This window comes from Thermobia domestica, chromosome 11 (assembly GCF_964235325.1).
Source record: "Thermobia domestica chromosome 11, izTheDome1.hap1.1, whole genome shotgun sequence".
Classification (NCBI taxonomy): Eukaryota; Metazoa; Arthropoda; class Insecta; order Zygentoma; family Lepismatidae; genus Thermobia; species Thermobia domestica.
Window position 1 is genome coordinate 236,770,604 of NC_137464.1, and position 16,031 is coordinate 236,786,634.

At 37.6% G+C, this 16,031-nt stretch overlaps 1 protein-coding gene across 1 annotated transcript in view; it reads left to right on the forward strand.

Moving 5' to 3' along the window:
* Positions 1 to 16,031, forward strand: part of LOC145665502 (sodium-independent sulfate anion transporter-like) — a 113,516-nt gene that overhangs the window by 76,320 nt on the left and 21,165 nt on the right. Inside the window, exons 9-10 of the mRNA XM_081732809.1 lie at positions 13,379 to 13,528; positions 15,297 to 15,466. Of these exons, the coding sequence (XP_081588935.1) occupies positions 13,379 to 13,528; positions 15,297 to 15,466 (320 nt within the window). The remainder of the gene's footprint in view (positions 1 to 13,378; positions 13,529 to 15,296; positions 15,467 to 16,031) is intronic.

The following is a 16,031-nucleotide window of genomic DNA, read 5'->3' on the forward strand; positions in this document are numbered from 1 at the left end:
GAACAGTTCCATTTTTCGGAATTGTTCAGAATGGACATTGAGGGACGAAATGAAACGCAATATATATATATATATATATATATATATATATATATATATATATATATATATATATATATATATATATATATATATATATATAGTAGAGACAGTGTGCAATTATTCTAATGGAAAGTGATACAGATTGCGCCAGATGGGAAAAGAAGAAAACGAAAAAAAGGAAAAGTTACTCTTTGGAGCATGTTCACACAACTAGGCAAAATGGTTCTTCCCGCCAGAAGGAAACAGATATGAGTACTTTAGTAAGATGTGTTACCTCCTCGGACACTAATGCACATTCTTCATGCTATCCACTAATCTAGTGAAGAGTTCTTGGGGGATATTGAACCACTCCTTTCGCAAGGTTTTTGTCAGTTCTTGCACGGTTAGGGGAAGGGGAGTTCATTTGGAGACACGTCTACCAAGGACATCCCAGGTATACTCAATAGGATTAAGGTCCGGAGAGTAAGCAGGTCATTGTATTCGTGTAATATCTTCACGTTCAAGTGTGTGCGATACTTCAGCGATTCTGTGTGGGCGCGCATAGTCGTCTATAAACAGACAGTCCGGACCTACCGCACACCGAAAACGGCGAACATCATTCAGAAGAATCTCTCTGCAATACCGCTGCGATGTCACGCTACTTCGTTCAAAGATTTGAAGCGGGATTCTGCCATTGTGCATAACGCCTGTCCACACCATCACGCCCTGGCCATAGCGCGTTCATGAACATTCTTTTGTGCATAACGTGTTCTTCGCTCTCTCCACAGTAACTGGTGGTCAGAGTCACATGTTACAGTGAAACGGGATTCGTCGGGGAACGTCGCCTTGGACCACTGTTGCTGATCCCAACCAACATGTTCCTGACACTACTGTAATTGTTTGCGACGATGGCGTGGTTGAAGTGGGATGCATTTGACAGGCTTCCGTGCATACAAACCAACCTGATTTAAGCACCGCGAAATGGTTCTGACAGACACGTGTGTACCGGTAGCGTTTGCAAGGTCTGCAGCTATCTGACGGGGACTGTGCTTTCTGTTCCTTTTCGCCACTAGGGATACATATCGATCATCTTGAGGTGTAGTCTTTCTTCGACGACAACCGGCTTTCGCATCTCATTTCCACCTTCTTCGGCCTTTTTCAATCACGAGTAGTGACATTTCGACCAGCTTCCAGCCGTCCAACTGCACGTCTGCGATCGTATGCACCCAAATGCTATCTTGAAGCGATTTTCCTCTTAATTATTGTCCCATCATACTGAATTTCATAGAACTGAGTTCCACCACCGCCATTTATGTCAAACACCTCAATGCATGTACTTTTGACTGCATGCATGAACTCTCGACTGCGTACAGAGCTTAGTACGCTGCCTTTTATACAGATAGCAAGTCCTACTCAACTACTCCCTCTGCATTGCATTTGACTGTAATTGGTCGGCTGCCGGGAATGCTAGAGGCATAAATGAGTTGTTCCTTAGCAATTGTCAAGCAGTATAATTAAATTATTGTAATTTTAAACCAATATTATTCTTTACAACAATGGACTTATTAGCTAAATATTCTGCCTTACCATAGAAACTGTATTTCTGCAAAATTTGTGGAGCTTGAAACATCTTAATATTTGCCAGGTAGGCTTCACTGTCTAGTGGAGTTTTCATTGTCTAAAAAATTATCCATCAAACGTAAGAAGTTAAAATGAATCTGGTAAAAAAATTTAAGGATAAGATAGATAAAGTAGCATAAAATATGACGTAGTCGATGGAAATGAGTGAAGGTTCAACAAAATATTCACACGTGCACAATATGCAAAGCAGTGATATCAGTGTGATCGTAACGCTAAATGGGTCTCTTTCCCCAACATGAGGCAATTAAATGTAATGGACGAGATAGTGCGTGTTAGCCAGAGAAATGTTAAGATGGATTATGATGTTACTTGTACAATAATGTGGCCCGGAGACATAATTTGGGTGACTTTACAGGGGGAAGAATCGTCAGAAAACTGGAAGAAAGACGAAGTGTAAGGAGTGTGAACCAGGAGTTTGGTATTGCACACAGCATTGTTTTACGTGCATGAGGAGTGTTTTGAACCACATGCAATGTTGTGAAAAGGAGAGGTGATGGTCGACCACGGCCAACTACAGCAGACAATGACTTCTACAGTGTGAAACAGCCAAGAAGGGACTGACGTCAAACCGCGGGTGAAATTGCAAGCACATCTAAGAAGACAAGTCGTCCAATTTCACGCTCCACAGCATGAGAATGACATGCCGACTGCATGAGAATGGTCTGTTTGTCCGAATAGTAGTGGCCAACGTTCGCCCGAATGAGTCACAGTGACGTCATAGGTCAAAGGTCAATGACCTTGGCCCGGGTCAATGACCTAGGGGTACTTAGGACCACCCCTCTAAAATTTGGCAGGGGTACCATGGCCCACCCCCTAAATTTTGGCAGGGGTACATAGGACCATCCCCTTAAATTTTGGAAATTGCCAAATCTAAAAATTGGGTGTGGTAGCCTAGGATCATAGTATGTACCTCTATCAGTATTGGGGGTCTATGTCGTTCTCTTTCATGGATTAAAAATTGCCAAAAATTCAAATTTCGGGGGTTTTTGACCTAATTTATCCCCTTTGATGAGATGTTATTACCTTTATCGTTATATGGACGTATACAGGGGTCCATTTCCTTTCATAAAATATGGGCATATTGGTGCACCCCTTGAAAAATTTGGGAGAGGTACCTTGGCCCACCCCTTTAATTTTGGAAATTGCCCAATTTAAACATTGGGTATTATAGTATTGGATAATAATATGTATTATGATAAATTTGGGTGGTCCACCTCATTCCCTTTTAGGGGTACAAAATTGCCAAACTATAAACGTAAGCAATACGTTGTACCACGTGTTTGGTTTTCGACCTAATTTATCTCCTTGAATGAGGTCTTATTACCTTATATAGTTATATGGTCATGTATAGGGGTTCATTCACTATCATAAGACATATGTATATTGATGCACACCCTTTAAATTTTTGGAAGGGGTACCTTCACCCACCCCTTTAATTTTGGAAATTGTCCATTTTAAACATTTGGTATTATAGTATAGAAACCTAGTAAGTATCACTATAAATTTGGGTGGTCCACCTCGTTCCCTTTTAGGGGTACAAAATTGCCAAATTTTAGTACAACCACGTGTTTGGTTTTCGTTTGATAAGGTTATAAGGTATGGACGGGTATCCCCTTTTAATTTGGTAGGACCCTTAATGTGTCAAATGCTAGTACGGTCACGTGATCGATGATTTGGTTTTGATGCGCGACGGGTCCCTGGTCAATGTTCTCTAGGAATTAGGTGGACACTTTGAACAAGGGTTCTCGTCTTATATCGCACAGTTCTTTAGGAGAATCTGATAACGTTGTGTGTATCATATTGATGGAATGAACAATAAAAACACATAGATAAGCATAAATTGTATTTTATTCATTTTTTCTGGTTTCTTTTTCTTTCTTATTGACAATGTTTGTATATTGAGCTGGGTTTCTTCATTAGACCTCCTCCTCTTCTTGATTGCGATGATTTGTTTCCATGTTTCGCAGCATAGAACCGGTTTGCAAAGCTTCGTATTGTGAGTTCTGTAAAAAGAACGAGGAAAAAAGATGATTAGTATAGAAGTAGATGATGATGAAACAAATACACTCTCAATGATAAATATGATAAAATTACCTGGAATGTACATTGTAGTAGTCTACGATCATTAACCGTGGGTACTGTTGTGAATAAGTATATAATTTCACGCAGAGATGTTCCTTGGGCTTTACAGCACAAATAAAAATAAGCATAATAGCCACATACGGATGAACCAAGACTTGGCTATTATTATATTTATAGTCCATACAATGAAGTTTTAAGAATGCAACATGTTATGGTACATAAGGAGGAAGGCCATAGCTGTCAAAATATTCTCCAACACCGCGATTATCTATATAAATTGCAATCCAATGACTTCCTAATTTTGTGGATGGATCTGTATTTATGATGATTGCCAGAGGAAGAGAAATTCGTGAGGGCAACTCATCGCTTGCAAATACCCCGGTAAAATGATTTCTGAATAATGGACTACCGTTTAAAGCACTAGCTAATTGTAATGCATTTAACATCGTGAATGAAAATGATACATAACGTATACGTACTTTGTAATTTAAAAGTCCAGGATAATGTTGCGCTGGTGGTCGATCTCTAGGAGTGAGGAAAACTCCCCATACACAATACAGATTGCAGGTGCTGCTATTTTCTCTTGGAAATGAACTTCCAATCGGATGGTTCCATGTCGTTGTAAATTCCAATAGTGACAATCTCCAGCAGAAGAATCGGGAGTTAGGTCAAATACAAACAGTGTATATCCATTCTTGTAGTCGGCTCTTGAAATTGTATTTCCACTATTGGTAAAATGTATGCCAGAGCCTGAAAACAATGTGTGGTACGATGAAATGTAGAGATTCTCTTCAAAGCTGGGTTGCAATGGTTCTGAAGGTACAGCTTTTCCATCCACGTACAATGTAAAGAAATTAATATTTAGATGTTGAAATTCAAATGAATTGCTGGTAATAGTTCCACTGGATGCTTCATTCGATGTAAATCCTACAATAATACGATTTGGCAATGTTCCCATAAACAGGTTATCAATAGTTTTGGATTGTATATCCTTCGGGATGGTAAATGATTTCATTTGAACCCTTGTCAGAGGATACTTTGCCGGTGTAGATTGTAAAATTTTATTGTGTGCCAATTTGACACTAGGGCTAATGCTGACTTTTTTCACCTGCAACGATGCATCTAGAATATTGATTTTTGCATTGGCACTACTTTCACTGGCCATGAGACAAAAGTTCGGTTTTGCAGGAATAAGTTTCATACGTAATTCCACTCCATGAATTAAAAATTTATCTTGATTAAAAATGTCACAATGAGGATGTTTAATCATATCGAATTTCATACTTTGTTTTGTCAGTTCATAGCGTTGTTGGAATCCTTCATTCTCCCTGGTGGTTGCGTTCATATGACCAGCCGTATCTTGAAACCACATTGCTGTTTGTAAATGTATATTTTTAGCTCCATCACTATAATTGAGCAGTTTTTCCAGTTACGAACGATATGGATGATTATGTGACGGAAATGAAATTAATTTATTGTTCAAGTAGATTTGTACTTCACTAAACATAGCATTTAGAAAATCGTTGATAGGTGCAATAGCTTTATCCGTTTCGGTGAAGGAGGAACTATCTGATTTCACAATGTGAGCTTGGATGTACAATAAGGTTTGTGGGAAATCAATATATTCATCACTGCTACCACTCACTACAAATTCTATTGGTGAATTTTCAGCTATTGAACTAATTGGTTTGTAGCCAATAATACGATTGTCCAGAACACTGGTTTGCGTGGGTAACGTTGAAAAAATGTCCAATTTACTTTTTATACATTCACAGGATCGATGATGTAAGAAAGCCATCGTTGAATTAATCAGAAATATCTGGTGACGATGCCAATGATTTCTTCTTCTTCTTATGTGATAATTTACGTCTCTTCGTAGGATTGATGGTGTTGTTGATCGTTGGAAGGTCAACCTCAAACTGAGAGCAGTTATCCCATTTTCGTTTATGATATCCACTTCCCAGCATAGTTTTCAACTTATTTTTAGCTTTTTCTTGTAAATTTGTTTTTGCCTCTTGCATACGTTGATGAAACGATTCTTCCAGCCGTTGATTCGAGATCACAACATCATTAATCATATTGGCACCCGATTTTAATAATTCTTTTTCCACAGTTTTAGCTCCTTGCTTTACAAGTGGTAACACTGAACGAAATAAGCCACCAAGGAAACTTCCAATGCCATGCCCTGCTTGATAGGGACTTCCCACATAGACGTCGCCGATACCGGACAACGCTTGTTTTTGGTAGTATTGCAAATACGGATCAGTCATGACGACGACGACGGAAATGTAGTTTTGTACACACCGTTCCAAAGGTGAATGGCGTACGATGACCTGTGCTATCCCTTATATCGATTTGTATTTGCTCAAAATTCATTTTTTCCACCGGAACATAATGTGCAGGATTGAAGATTTGTACTGCATGACTTCCAAAAGTATGATTCACAGGATCCATGTTGACAATTCGTAGCAAGGGTACCATTGTATCTCCAACAATGACAGATACAATGTCAGAGTAGACGTACATTTGTGATGGTAAGCCTAATCGTACATCCGGTGTATATTGACCCTTTTGCATATTTTTTAAATCACTTTTCGGTTCAAATCCAAGCATTAAACTAACACTTGGTGAGAATTGTACAGAAGTATGGATTTCCTTATTGGGATGTCGTATGAGGCATATATAATTAGTTGCGTCATAAGATATAAATAAATTGGTTTCTTTATGATGTATATTAATTGCATGAATAAGATCCCTTATATTGTTATAATAGCGTACAGGGATCGTTACAAACTTCCACGGTTCCTGATCATTACTACCTGATGATTTGTAATATATTTTATTGTTTTTACTGTTAATGTTCAGTACAAAATGTGGATAATGAATCTCTACAATTGCCACATCCCATTTCTGGCGAAACTCTACACGTCGTTGTAATTTCGTAATATATGAAGTCAACATATTTTCTGGGAAATAATCCATGGAACTATTACTGGGAAGTGTAACGTAAAAATCTTGATCAGGTTCCATTCTTCTTCTTCTTCTTCAATGAAGTTGCAGGGATCCACGAATTGAATGAGGAAGGATATCCTTTCCACTGGACGAGATACTCTTTTATGTCACCTTTTGTTCTTGTACGTAATATTTTATCGATGAGGAACGTCGAAGGGAGTGGTACTGGTTGTAATTCTTCTCTGTAGAAAACCCCATCGATGAGTTGATGATTTAAATCCTCTAGTCGATACACTGGAGGGTTTCTTGGTACAATAGCTTTTACTCTAAATATTTCCCAAGTCCAGTTCTCAAGGTAACCTTTGTCAAAGATACGTTTTGTTTTACTATTACGAACAGTATCACCAACAGATAAATCCGTAACTTGTTTTGAACGCTGTAGTTTTTTGTCGTATAAGTTATGCCACACCTCCAGTAAATTGTCCTGAGAAACGTTTGCAGGTGCCATTTTAATACTGGAATGCCAACTTTCATTGTATGCTCTTACAAGTAAAGGCAATACTTTGATGTAATTGTATGTTTGATATTTGGTAAAGTATTTCCACATACGATGTTTCAATGTCTGATTAAATCTTTCTGTGATGCTGGCTTTCATATCTGGATCCTTTGTTGTAACATGTTGCACGTTGTGTTTCCTGAGAAACTTTTGTACTATCTTGTTGGTAAATTCAGTTCCTTGACCACTACGTAGCACAATTGGTTTCCTGTCCTGGAAAATCATTTCAAATGCATTCACTATATCCTCGGCACTTTTCGATTTTAGTGGTACAGCCCACCCGTACCGACTAAACACATCAATCACTGTAAGAATATAACGGTAATTGTCATTATAGTTTTGAAGTGATTGTAAATCATTTAAATCACATTCCCATTGATCATCAATATTGTTGACAAGATAAAAATCTCTACGGAAACGACGACGTACAGGACGATGTAACGTGTAGGTAGGTTGTTTGTTTAACCAAAGTTTTATTTTGGCTAGCGGTATAGATTTTCCTGTGGCTTGCCATAATTTCTTTGCTGTAGAAAATGATGCAGGGTGTGCTGGATTGTAATAAATGGATTTCAACTTTTTGTTCATGGTTTGTACGTTAACCATTGTGGAATGATACGTTTTCTTTTTGGTCGGACTTCTAAAACATCATCATCATCTTCTTCTTCTTCTTCTCCGGAAGAAAATAATTCAGGTGCCGGTTTTGGTGGTGCAGATCCTTCAGATGCTGTTGTACTATTATGCTTGACAATATAGTTTAATCTTCGTGGATTACCAATTAATTCTTGAGGTGTGTTTGAGGATGCATCCCAGCCTTGAGGATTAGAACGTTTCCTCGGTCGAGTCACATCGCACATTAAATCTACAATATTGGATCCATGTAGTTTATTATCGTTGATGTACACTGTTCCTTTATGATCCCACGTAATTGCGTCATCTTGTTTTAAACGACGGAGTAGTAGTTCGGCTTTCTTACGATACATTTGTGGTATTGCGGCTAAAATTTCTTGCTTCGTGCTATCGTCAACATTCGGAACGTCACCATCAGGTTTCATTGATGTAAGTGTAAGTGGTATTGGTTCTTTTTGTTTACGTATCACATAAAGATATTTCTGTAATATTCTATTGTACTGATTCCATTTTTCTTCATCACTTGGATACAATGTATTCAATATAGATTGCATTTCACGATCGACATTAGATTCTCGATTTTCACTCACACGGGCTGATGATGCATGCATTCGTTGAAGCATTTCTGGTGGCACTAAAACCATCTTCTTGCTATGTTCCATGATGTTTACTGTTTAAACAAAATACTGAATAACACACTTCCTACAATAGGTGCAAGTAATGCAGGTAAGAATCCTCCTTGTTGTACGGCTAAATGTTTCTTCTTTTTATCCAATGATTTTGTATTGTCTACGAGATAGCGGAGCGTGTTCTTGTAGTGCTTTTAATTTTGATTTCTGCGCACTTGTCAGTGGAACATTGCCTTTTAAGACATTATAACAACATTCACAAATACTATGAATTAATGAAGCGTCTGCATTGGCAATAATAGCTTTACGCAATCTTGGTTTAGCTTTGTGCAGAGCACAGCAGATCAGCGTGTTTCACTGTAGGAGACATCGTGACAGACTAAGTCATTCTTTTCACATGCACAATAATTTAAACATGTTTTGTTGGTACGTAAACGTAATGATGCAAATCGTCAGGAAAAATATTTGTACGAAATCGCATTTCATCGGGTGTATCTTGTTCAGGATCCATCAGTAAATAGCCATGTGGATTTCTTGTTGCGTCTGCATAACTTTCTTATAGAAACAGTGGATGCTCAGGCATGATTTGATAACTCATATGCTTGATTTGTGACTTGTCACGTGGATTTTTAAACAACAACAAATACGAACAACTTAAACTCATATTTCTATTTGCTTTTGCTTTGATGAAATACATTTTGTGTTATAAAAATCACACTAATATTTCGATGATGCGATCCTTTCGTGAACATATCAACAATATCACTATTCACTTCTCGCATATGGTCATCAATAATAATCAAATGTGGTCCAACTTGAAGCTGAAAATCTTTCATTCGTGGAAGTTCTTTGTGAAATTATACCGGCATTGTTGCATACACGTCTTGCCATTCTGCATAATACCAGTATACCTTACGAAATTTCGCATTAATCATGGTTGGGAGATGTGACAGTAATCGCTTCACAAAATACGTTTTTCCACACCCACTAGGTCCTGCGAGATTACAGGTAAATGGATGTTTCCACTGTGTATCCATGATGAACATTAACACCTTGTTTCAAATATGATTCGTATTTAAAGTGACTTCAATTTTTTAGTTTATAAATTCTTGCACTCACTGGTAAATGTTGGCGAGAAACGGAAAAACCATGTATGTTTATCGAATAGTTGAAAACCGTTTATTTGTTAATCGAACAGTTGAAAAACGTTTATTTGTTAATCGAATAGTTAAAAACCTGATAAAGTTTAACGGTTTGATTTTAAATTCGATTTGAAAAATTTTTTGTTTGAAATTTACTTGTTTTGAAATTTTTGTTTCAAAAATTTTGTTTAATTTTTTTTTCAAAATTTTGGTTACAACTTTTTTGTTTCAAATTTATAGTTTGAAAATTTTTTTCGTTTCAAAAATATTTCTTCAAACTTTGTTTTGAAAATGCTTTAGTTTGAAAATGTTTTCGTTTCAAAATTTTTGTTTGAAAATTTTTCGTTTAAAATTTTTGTTTCAAAATTTTGTTTCAAAATTTTTTTGAAAATTTTGCAAAATTTTTCGTTTTAAATTTTTGTTTTGATTTTTTTTAGTTTCAAGATTTTTGTTTAAAAGTTTTCGTTTCAATTTTTGTTTTGAAAACTTTAGTTTGATTTTTTTTAAATTTGAAAGTTGAAAAAAGTTTTAAATGCCGTGAATCTTGTTCAAAGTGTCCACCTAATTCCTAGAGAACATTGACCAGGGACCCGTCGCGCATCAAAACCAAATCATCGATCACGTGACCGTACTAGCATTTGACACCCTAAGGGTCCTACCAAATTAAAAGGGGATACCCGTCCATACCTTATAACCTCATCAAACGAAAACCAAACACGTGATTGTACTAAAATTTGGCAATTTTGTACCCCTAAAAGGGAACGAAGTGGACCACCCAAATTTATTGTGATACTTACTAGGTTTCTATACTATAATGCCAAATGTTTAAAATGGACAATTTCCAAAATTAAAGGGGTGGGCGAAGGTACCCCTCCCTAAAATTTAAAGGGGTGCATCAATATACATATGTCTTATGATAGTGAATGAACCCCTATACATGACCATATAACTATATAAGGTAATAAGACCTCATCCAAGGAGATAAATTAGGTCGAAAACCAAACACGTGGTACAACGTATTGCTTACGTATATATTTTGGCAATTTTGTACCCCTAAAAGGGAATGAGGTGGACCACCCAAATTTATCATAATATATATTAGGGTCCAATACTATAATACCAAATGCATCAATTAAACAATTTCCAAAATTTAAGCGGTGGGCCAATGTACCCTCCCAAATTTTTAAAGTGGTGCATCAATATACCCATATCTTATAAAAGGGAATGGACCCCTGTATACGTCCATATAACCATATAAGGTAATGGGACCTCATCCAAGGAGATAAATTAGGTCAAAAACCAAACACATGGTACAACGTATTGCTTACGTTTATATTTTGGCAATTTTGTACCCCTAAAAGGAAACGAGGTGGACCACCCAAATTTATCATAATACATATTAGAATCCAATACTATAATATCCAATGTTTAAATTGGGCAATTTCCAAAATTAAAGGGGTGGGCCAAGGTACCTCTCCCAAATTTTTCAAGGGGTGCACCAATATGCCCATATCTTATGAAAGGAAATGGACCCCTTTATACGTCCATATAACTATAAAGGTAATAACATCTCATCAAAGGGGATAAATTAGGTAAAAAAACCCCGAAATTTGAATTTTTGGCAATTTTAACCCATGAAAGAGATCAACATAGATCCCCAATACTGATAGAGGTACATACTATGATCCTAGGCTACCACACCCAATTTTTATATTTGGCAATTTCCAAAATTTAAGGGTGGTGGTCCTATGTACCCCTGCCAAAATTTAGGGGGTGGGCCATGGTGCCCTGCCAAATTTTAGAGGGGTGGTCCTAAGTACCCCTAGGTCATTGACCCCGGGCCAAGGTCATTGACCTTTGACCTATGACGTCACTATGACTCATTCGGGCAAACGTCGGCCACTACTACTGTCTGACGATCATTACCTTGTATTACGTTGACACTTGTACATCGGCGGCATCGTTTGCGATGATTGGACCGAGGACAGGTGAGGTCGCGTTCTTTTCTCTGATGAGAACAGATTCAATCTGAGGTGATTCTGAATGTACACTCATGTCGTGTGGAAACCCACAACGAACCTAGCAACATCGTTTAACTTGATTATTTTCGTGATTCAGTGTTCTTGGGTGAGGAGGCATAATGTTGCATGTGTGTACCACTCTTCGAATTTTTTAACGTGGTACACTCACCGGTCAGCGTTATTGTACCACTATACTCCCTCTCCACGTATGTCTTTTTAGAGGTACACTCGACCCCAACTTTTTATGGATGATAATGTGCTACCGTATCGAACAACGCAGATGGCGCAGCTCTTGTAACGAGGATATTCGGCGAATGGACTGGCCTGCCTATTCCTTTGACTTGGATCTCATCGAGCACGTGTAGGATGCCATAAGAAATGTCTTGCAGCATGTCGAGGTGAATCTATCTAGGTACAAATCTATCTAGCAGTTTCAACAGCGCTGATGAAATACTGGAACTCCATACCACAACAATTCATTACCAACTTAGTGAACAGCATGGGAACACCTTGCAGAACATATTCGCTGTCCGTAGTAATCATACAATCTTTTAAGGACTACTTCATTTCTTCTGTAAAGTCAAGGGGCATCATGAGGGGCAGTGCTCTCAATGTAAGTTATTGCTCCTGTATAAAAGTGCCATATTTGTTCCTCTAAGCACATGTTTCTTTCTGTTGTTTCCTGTAGCACTACTTTCTATGTATAGTTCAAATCTCAGCAATCTGTGCCACTTGGGAATGACACACCATGCATAACTTAATTTCGTTCTTAAGTTTTGCACACAAGTGTACCTGATTTGTGAAATAACATCAATCTGAAGCTTTTCAATTCATGAAAATTTTACTAATATACTGATGCAGTTCTGGTATTGCAAACTTACGTGCGTATATTAGTATTATTATTTATAATAATGTCTTTATATTATTTATAAATTATATAAACTTAAAAACTGAAGTGTTTCAAATGTGAATTGTACACCCGTGTATATTCTTACGAAACTAGAGGTATACTTAGTTTTGTGGATTAGTTACTTATTGTACTAATTGACCTAATAATAATTATAATGAAAATCCATAATTTAAACTTAATCATAATTATAATCAAAATCCATCATTTTAACTTAATCATAATTATAATCAAAATCCGTCATTTAACTTAATCATAATTATAATCCAAATCCACCATAATTATAATCGAAATTCATCATTTTAACTTAATCATAATTATAATCAAAATTCATTATTTCAATTAACCTAATTCCTTTTAACACTACTCCTCCACCTGGGATAAACACACGGGTAGTAGGTAGGTAAGGCTCCACGCTTTGATGGTCTCGACGCATAGAATACCTCTGTGGATCAGCGTCTATATCCAGGCGTTTTTATAACTCATGTTTCCTCACACCCATTTCACGGACTACAGTGGTCCCTAAATCACAGTTGGATGAAAGAATAATTTCTTTCCTCCGTAGGAGATCGAATGCAGACAGTTCTGCTGATAGGTAAATGTCTTACAGGCTTACCAAAACTATAATAACAGTTTATCTTATTTCTAAACGTTGAGTTTGGTTGCGTGGGAAGAAACACAGAGTAAAACAATATATTTGAAAGCCGATTATCCTGAACCAAAAGCAATGTTATGCAAAATTATACGATTTTGGTTCAATTGTAATTGCGTAATTTATGAGATATTTTCTTTATTTTCAGAATTTGACCTATTCATTGCTTTAGTGACATTCGTACTTTCCCTTTGCTTTGGTATGGAAATTGGTTTACTTGGAGGAGTATTAGTGAATATTTGTTTTCTACTGTATTTATGGGCCAGACCAAGAATCATTATTGAGAAACATAAGGCAAGTAATGACTTCTAATTAGTGGACAAACTATTGTTATAATGAAAAATATACGTGTACTAGTACTTACTAACTTGTCCGATATGCAAATTACTCTTGAGGTTTGTTTATTGATGTTTGAAATATTTCGAACCGCGTTACAAAATTTGTATATATATATATATATGGTGATCAGAAAAATGGAAACACCTATAGTTGGCAACACGTCAGATGTATGGGTTGGCAGTGGTGTCGTGGCGCCCGCAGCGCCGGACCGCTGGTGGTGGTGTGTTAGGTCGGTCTCCATACTACGTCAGGCGCAGTGGAACAGCAGTGTCCAGTGGCTACAGCAGACGGAGGTAGTGTAAAATGGGAGACCTCTCAGATTTTCAAACAGGGCAAATTGTTGGTGCGCGGTTATGTGGAGTGAGTGTGACGGCAGTGGTCACTGTGTTAGGTGTGTCGCGTGGGACAGTGTCGAAGGTGATGACGGCCTACACAATACACGGGAAAACCACATCGGGGAAGCGGAACAGTGGGCGGAAGAAAATCATGAGTGACAGGTCACGCCGGGTATTAAAGCGCATTGTCACGCAGAACCGTCGTGCCACTGCGGAGCAAGTGACGGAGGAACTCAATCAGTACCTCCCGCACCCTGTTTCGACAATTACAGTCCGCCGCGAATTACAGACATGAACTTACGGGGTCGTATTGCACGGGCCAAACCGCTCATCAGGGACCATAACGCTTTCGCATGCCGCAAATGGTGTCACGACCATGCAACTTAGACCGTTGAGGACTGGCAACGTGTGATATAGTCGGATAAGTCAAGCTTCTTTGGGCGTTCTCCACACATAAACACGGCCCGTGATTGGGAAAAGAGTGAAGTTTGACTTATCCGACCATATCACACGTTTCCAGTCCTCAACGGTCTGGAAACGTGTGATATGGTCGGATAAGTCATCCTTCACTCTATTCCCAATCACGGGCCGTGTTTATGTGTGGAGAACGCCCAAAGAAGCTTATGATCTGCAATGTCTCCGCCCAACTGTGAAACATGGCGGCGGCTCGGTGATGCTGTGGGCCGCCATATCATGGTTTTCATTGGGTCCTGTAATCACACTTAGCGGACTAATCACTGCCAACGATTATGTGACAATTTTAGGAGACCACTTGCATCCTATGGTCCGGATGTTGCTCCCGGACAATGACGCCATCTTCCAGGATGATAATGCACCCATTCACACAGCTGGCGTTGTTGCAGCGTTGTTTGAGGAACATCGGGATGAAGTTCAACACCTCCCCTGGCCCGCCCAATCCCCAGATCTCAAATAATTGAACATATGTGGTCCGTCTTGGAAACACGACTCCGGCGACGATTTCCACCTCCATCCTCTCTCACAAATTTGGCCGATGTCCTGCACGAGGAATGGTGTAAAATTGGACTTGCTACCATTCACGACCTCTATGCCTCCATCCCACGTCGCATCAAGGCTGTTCTGAAGGCGAAAGGTGGTCCGACACCATATTAATCTGGTAAGTTGCAATTTCGTTCAGGTGTTTTCATTTTTCTGATCACCATCTGTATATATATGAGACTATTTGCTCTACTAGTCTACCGTACGCTGTTGACTAGCAGATTGTATCCTTTTGTGCGTGTGAGAGTGTAATGAAAACACAAATACTCCTAATAGTGACACACATTTTATTGTGGAACTATATAATGCAGATTTATTAGTGAACAAAAATGTAGCCATGGTGTTTAATGAGAGTATTGTGATTTCTTCAGACAGATTCCGAAATTGAATATATTTGGATTGAACTTGACATTGGATTGTACTTCCCTTCTATGGATTTTGTTAGAGGACGAGTTGGAAAAGCGGGTGTAAAACAAGGAAATGGAATTTTACCTGTAGTGATTAACTGCCAGAAGTTAAAAGGAGTTGATTACACTGCCATCAAGGTATTTTATTTATTTATTACCTGTAACAATGAGTAGTATCTTCAAGATCAGTAGGCTTATATATATATATATATATATATATATATATATATATATATATATAACAAGTAACAACCACAATAATTAAAACAAGTAAACATATTACTTGCTTATTTCCTGTATCTAATCACTTATTTTTAGCTTTTTCAATTTTAAAGATTAAATGAGAACATCTCGTTACGTTATAGTAATAGACATATTATTATATACGTTTATAATACACTAAAACACCTATTTGTATATTCTACAACACACTATCTCACTATTTCAATAATTGTCACTATTTTAATAGCATGTTGTATTTGTGTCTTCTTATTTACATCCCTGGTGAAAGAAAAACGTATTAGAAGTAACGTAAAATAGTTTGTTTTAAAAAAGATATGAGTTGGTAAAACACAAAGAAATAATTTTTAAAAAATATCATTAATTTTAGAGTCTGGTTTCTTTTCAGCATTCTGGATGTTAAAACTCATTACAACATGTATGTTGAATAAAAGTTTTAATTTTAAACTATATGTATTAAGAG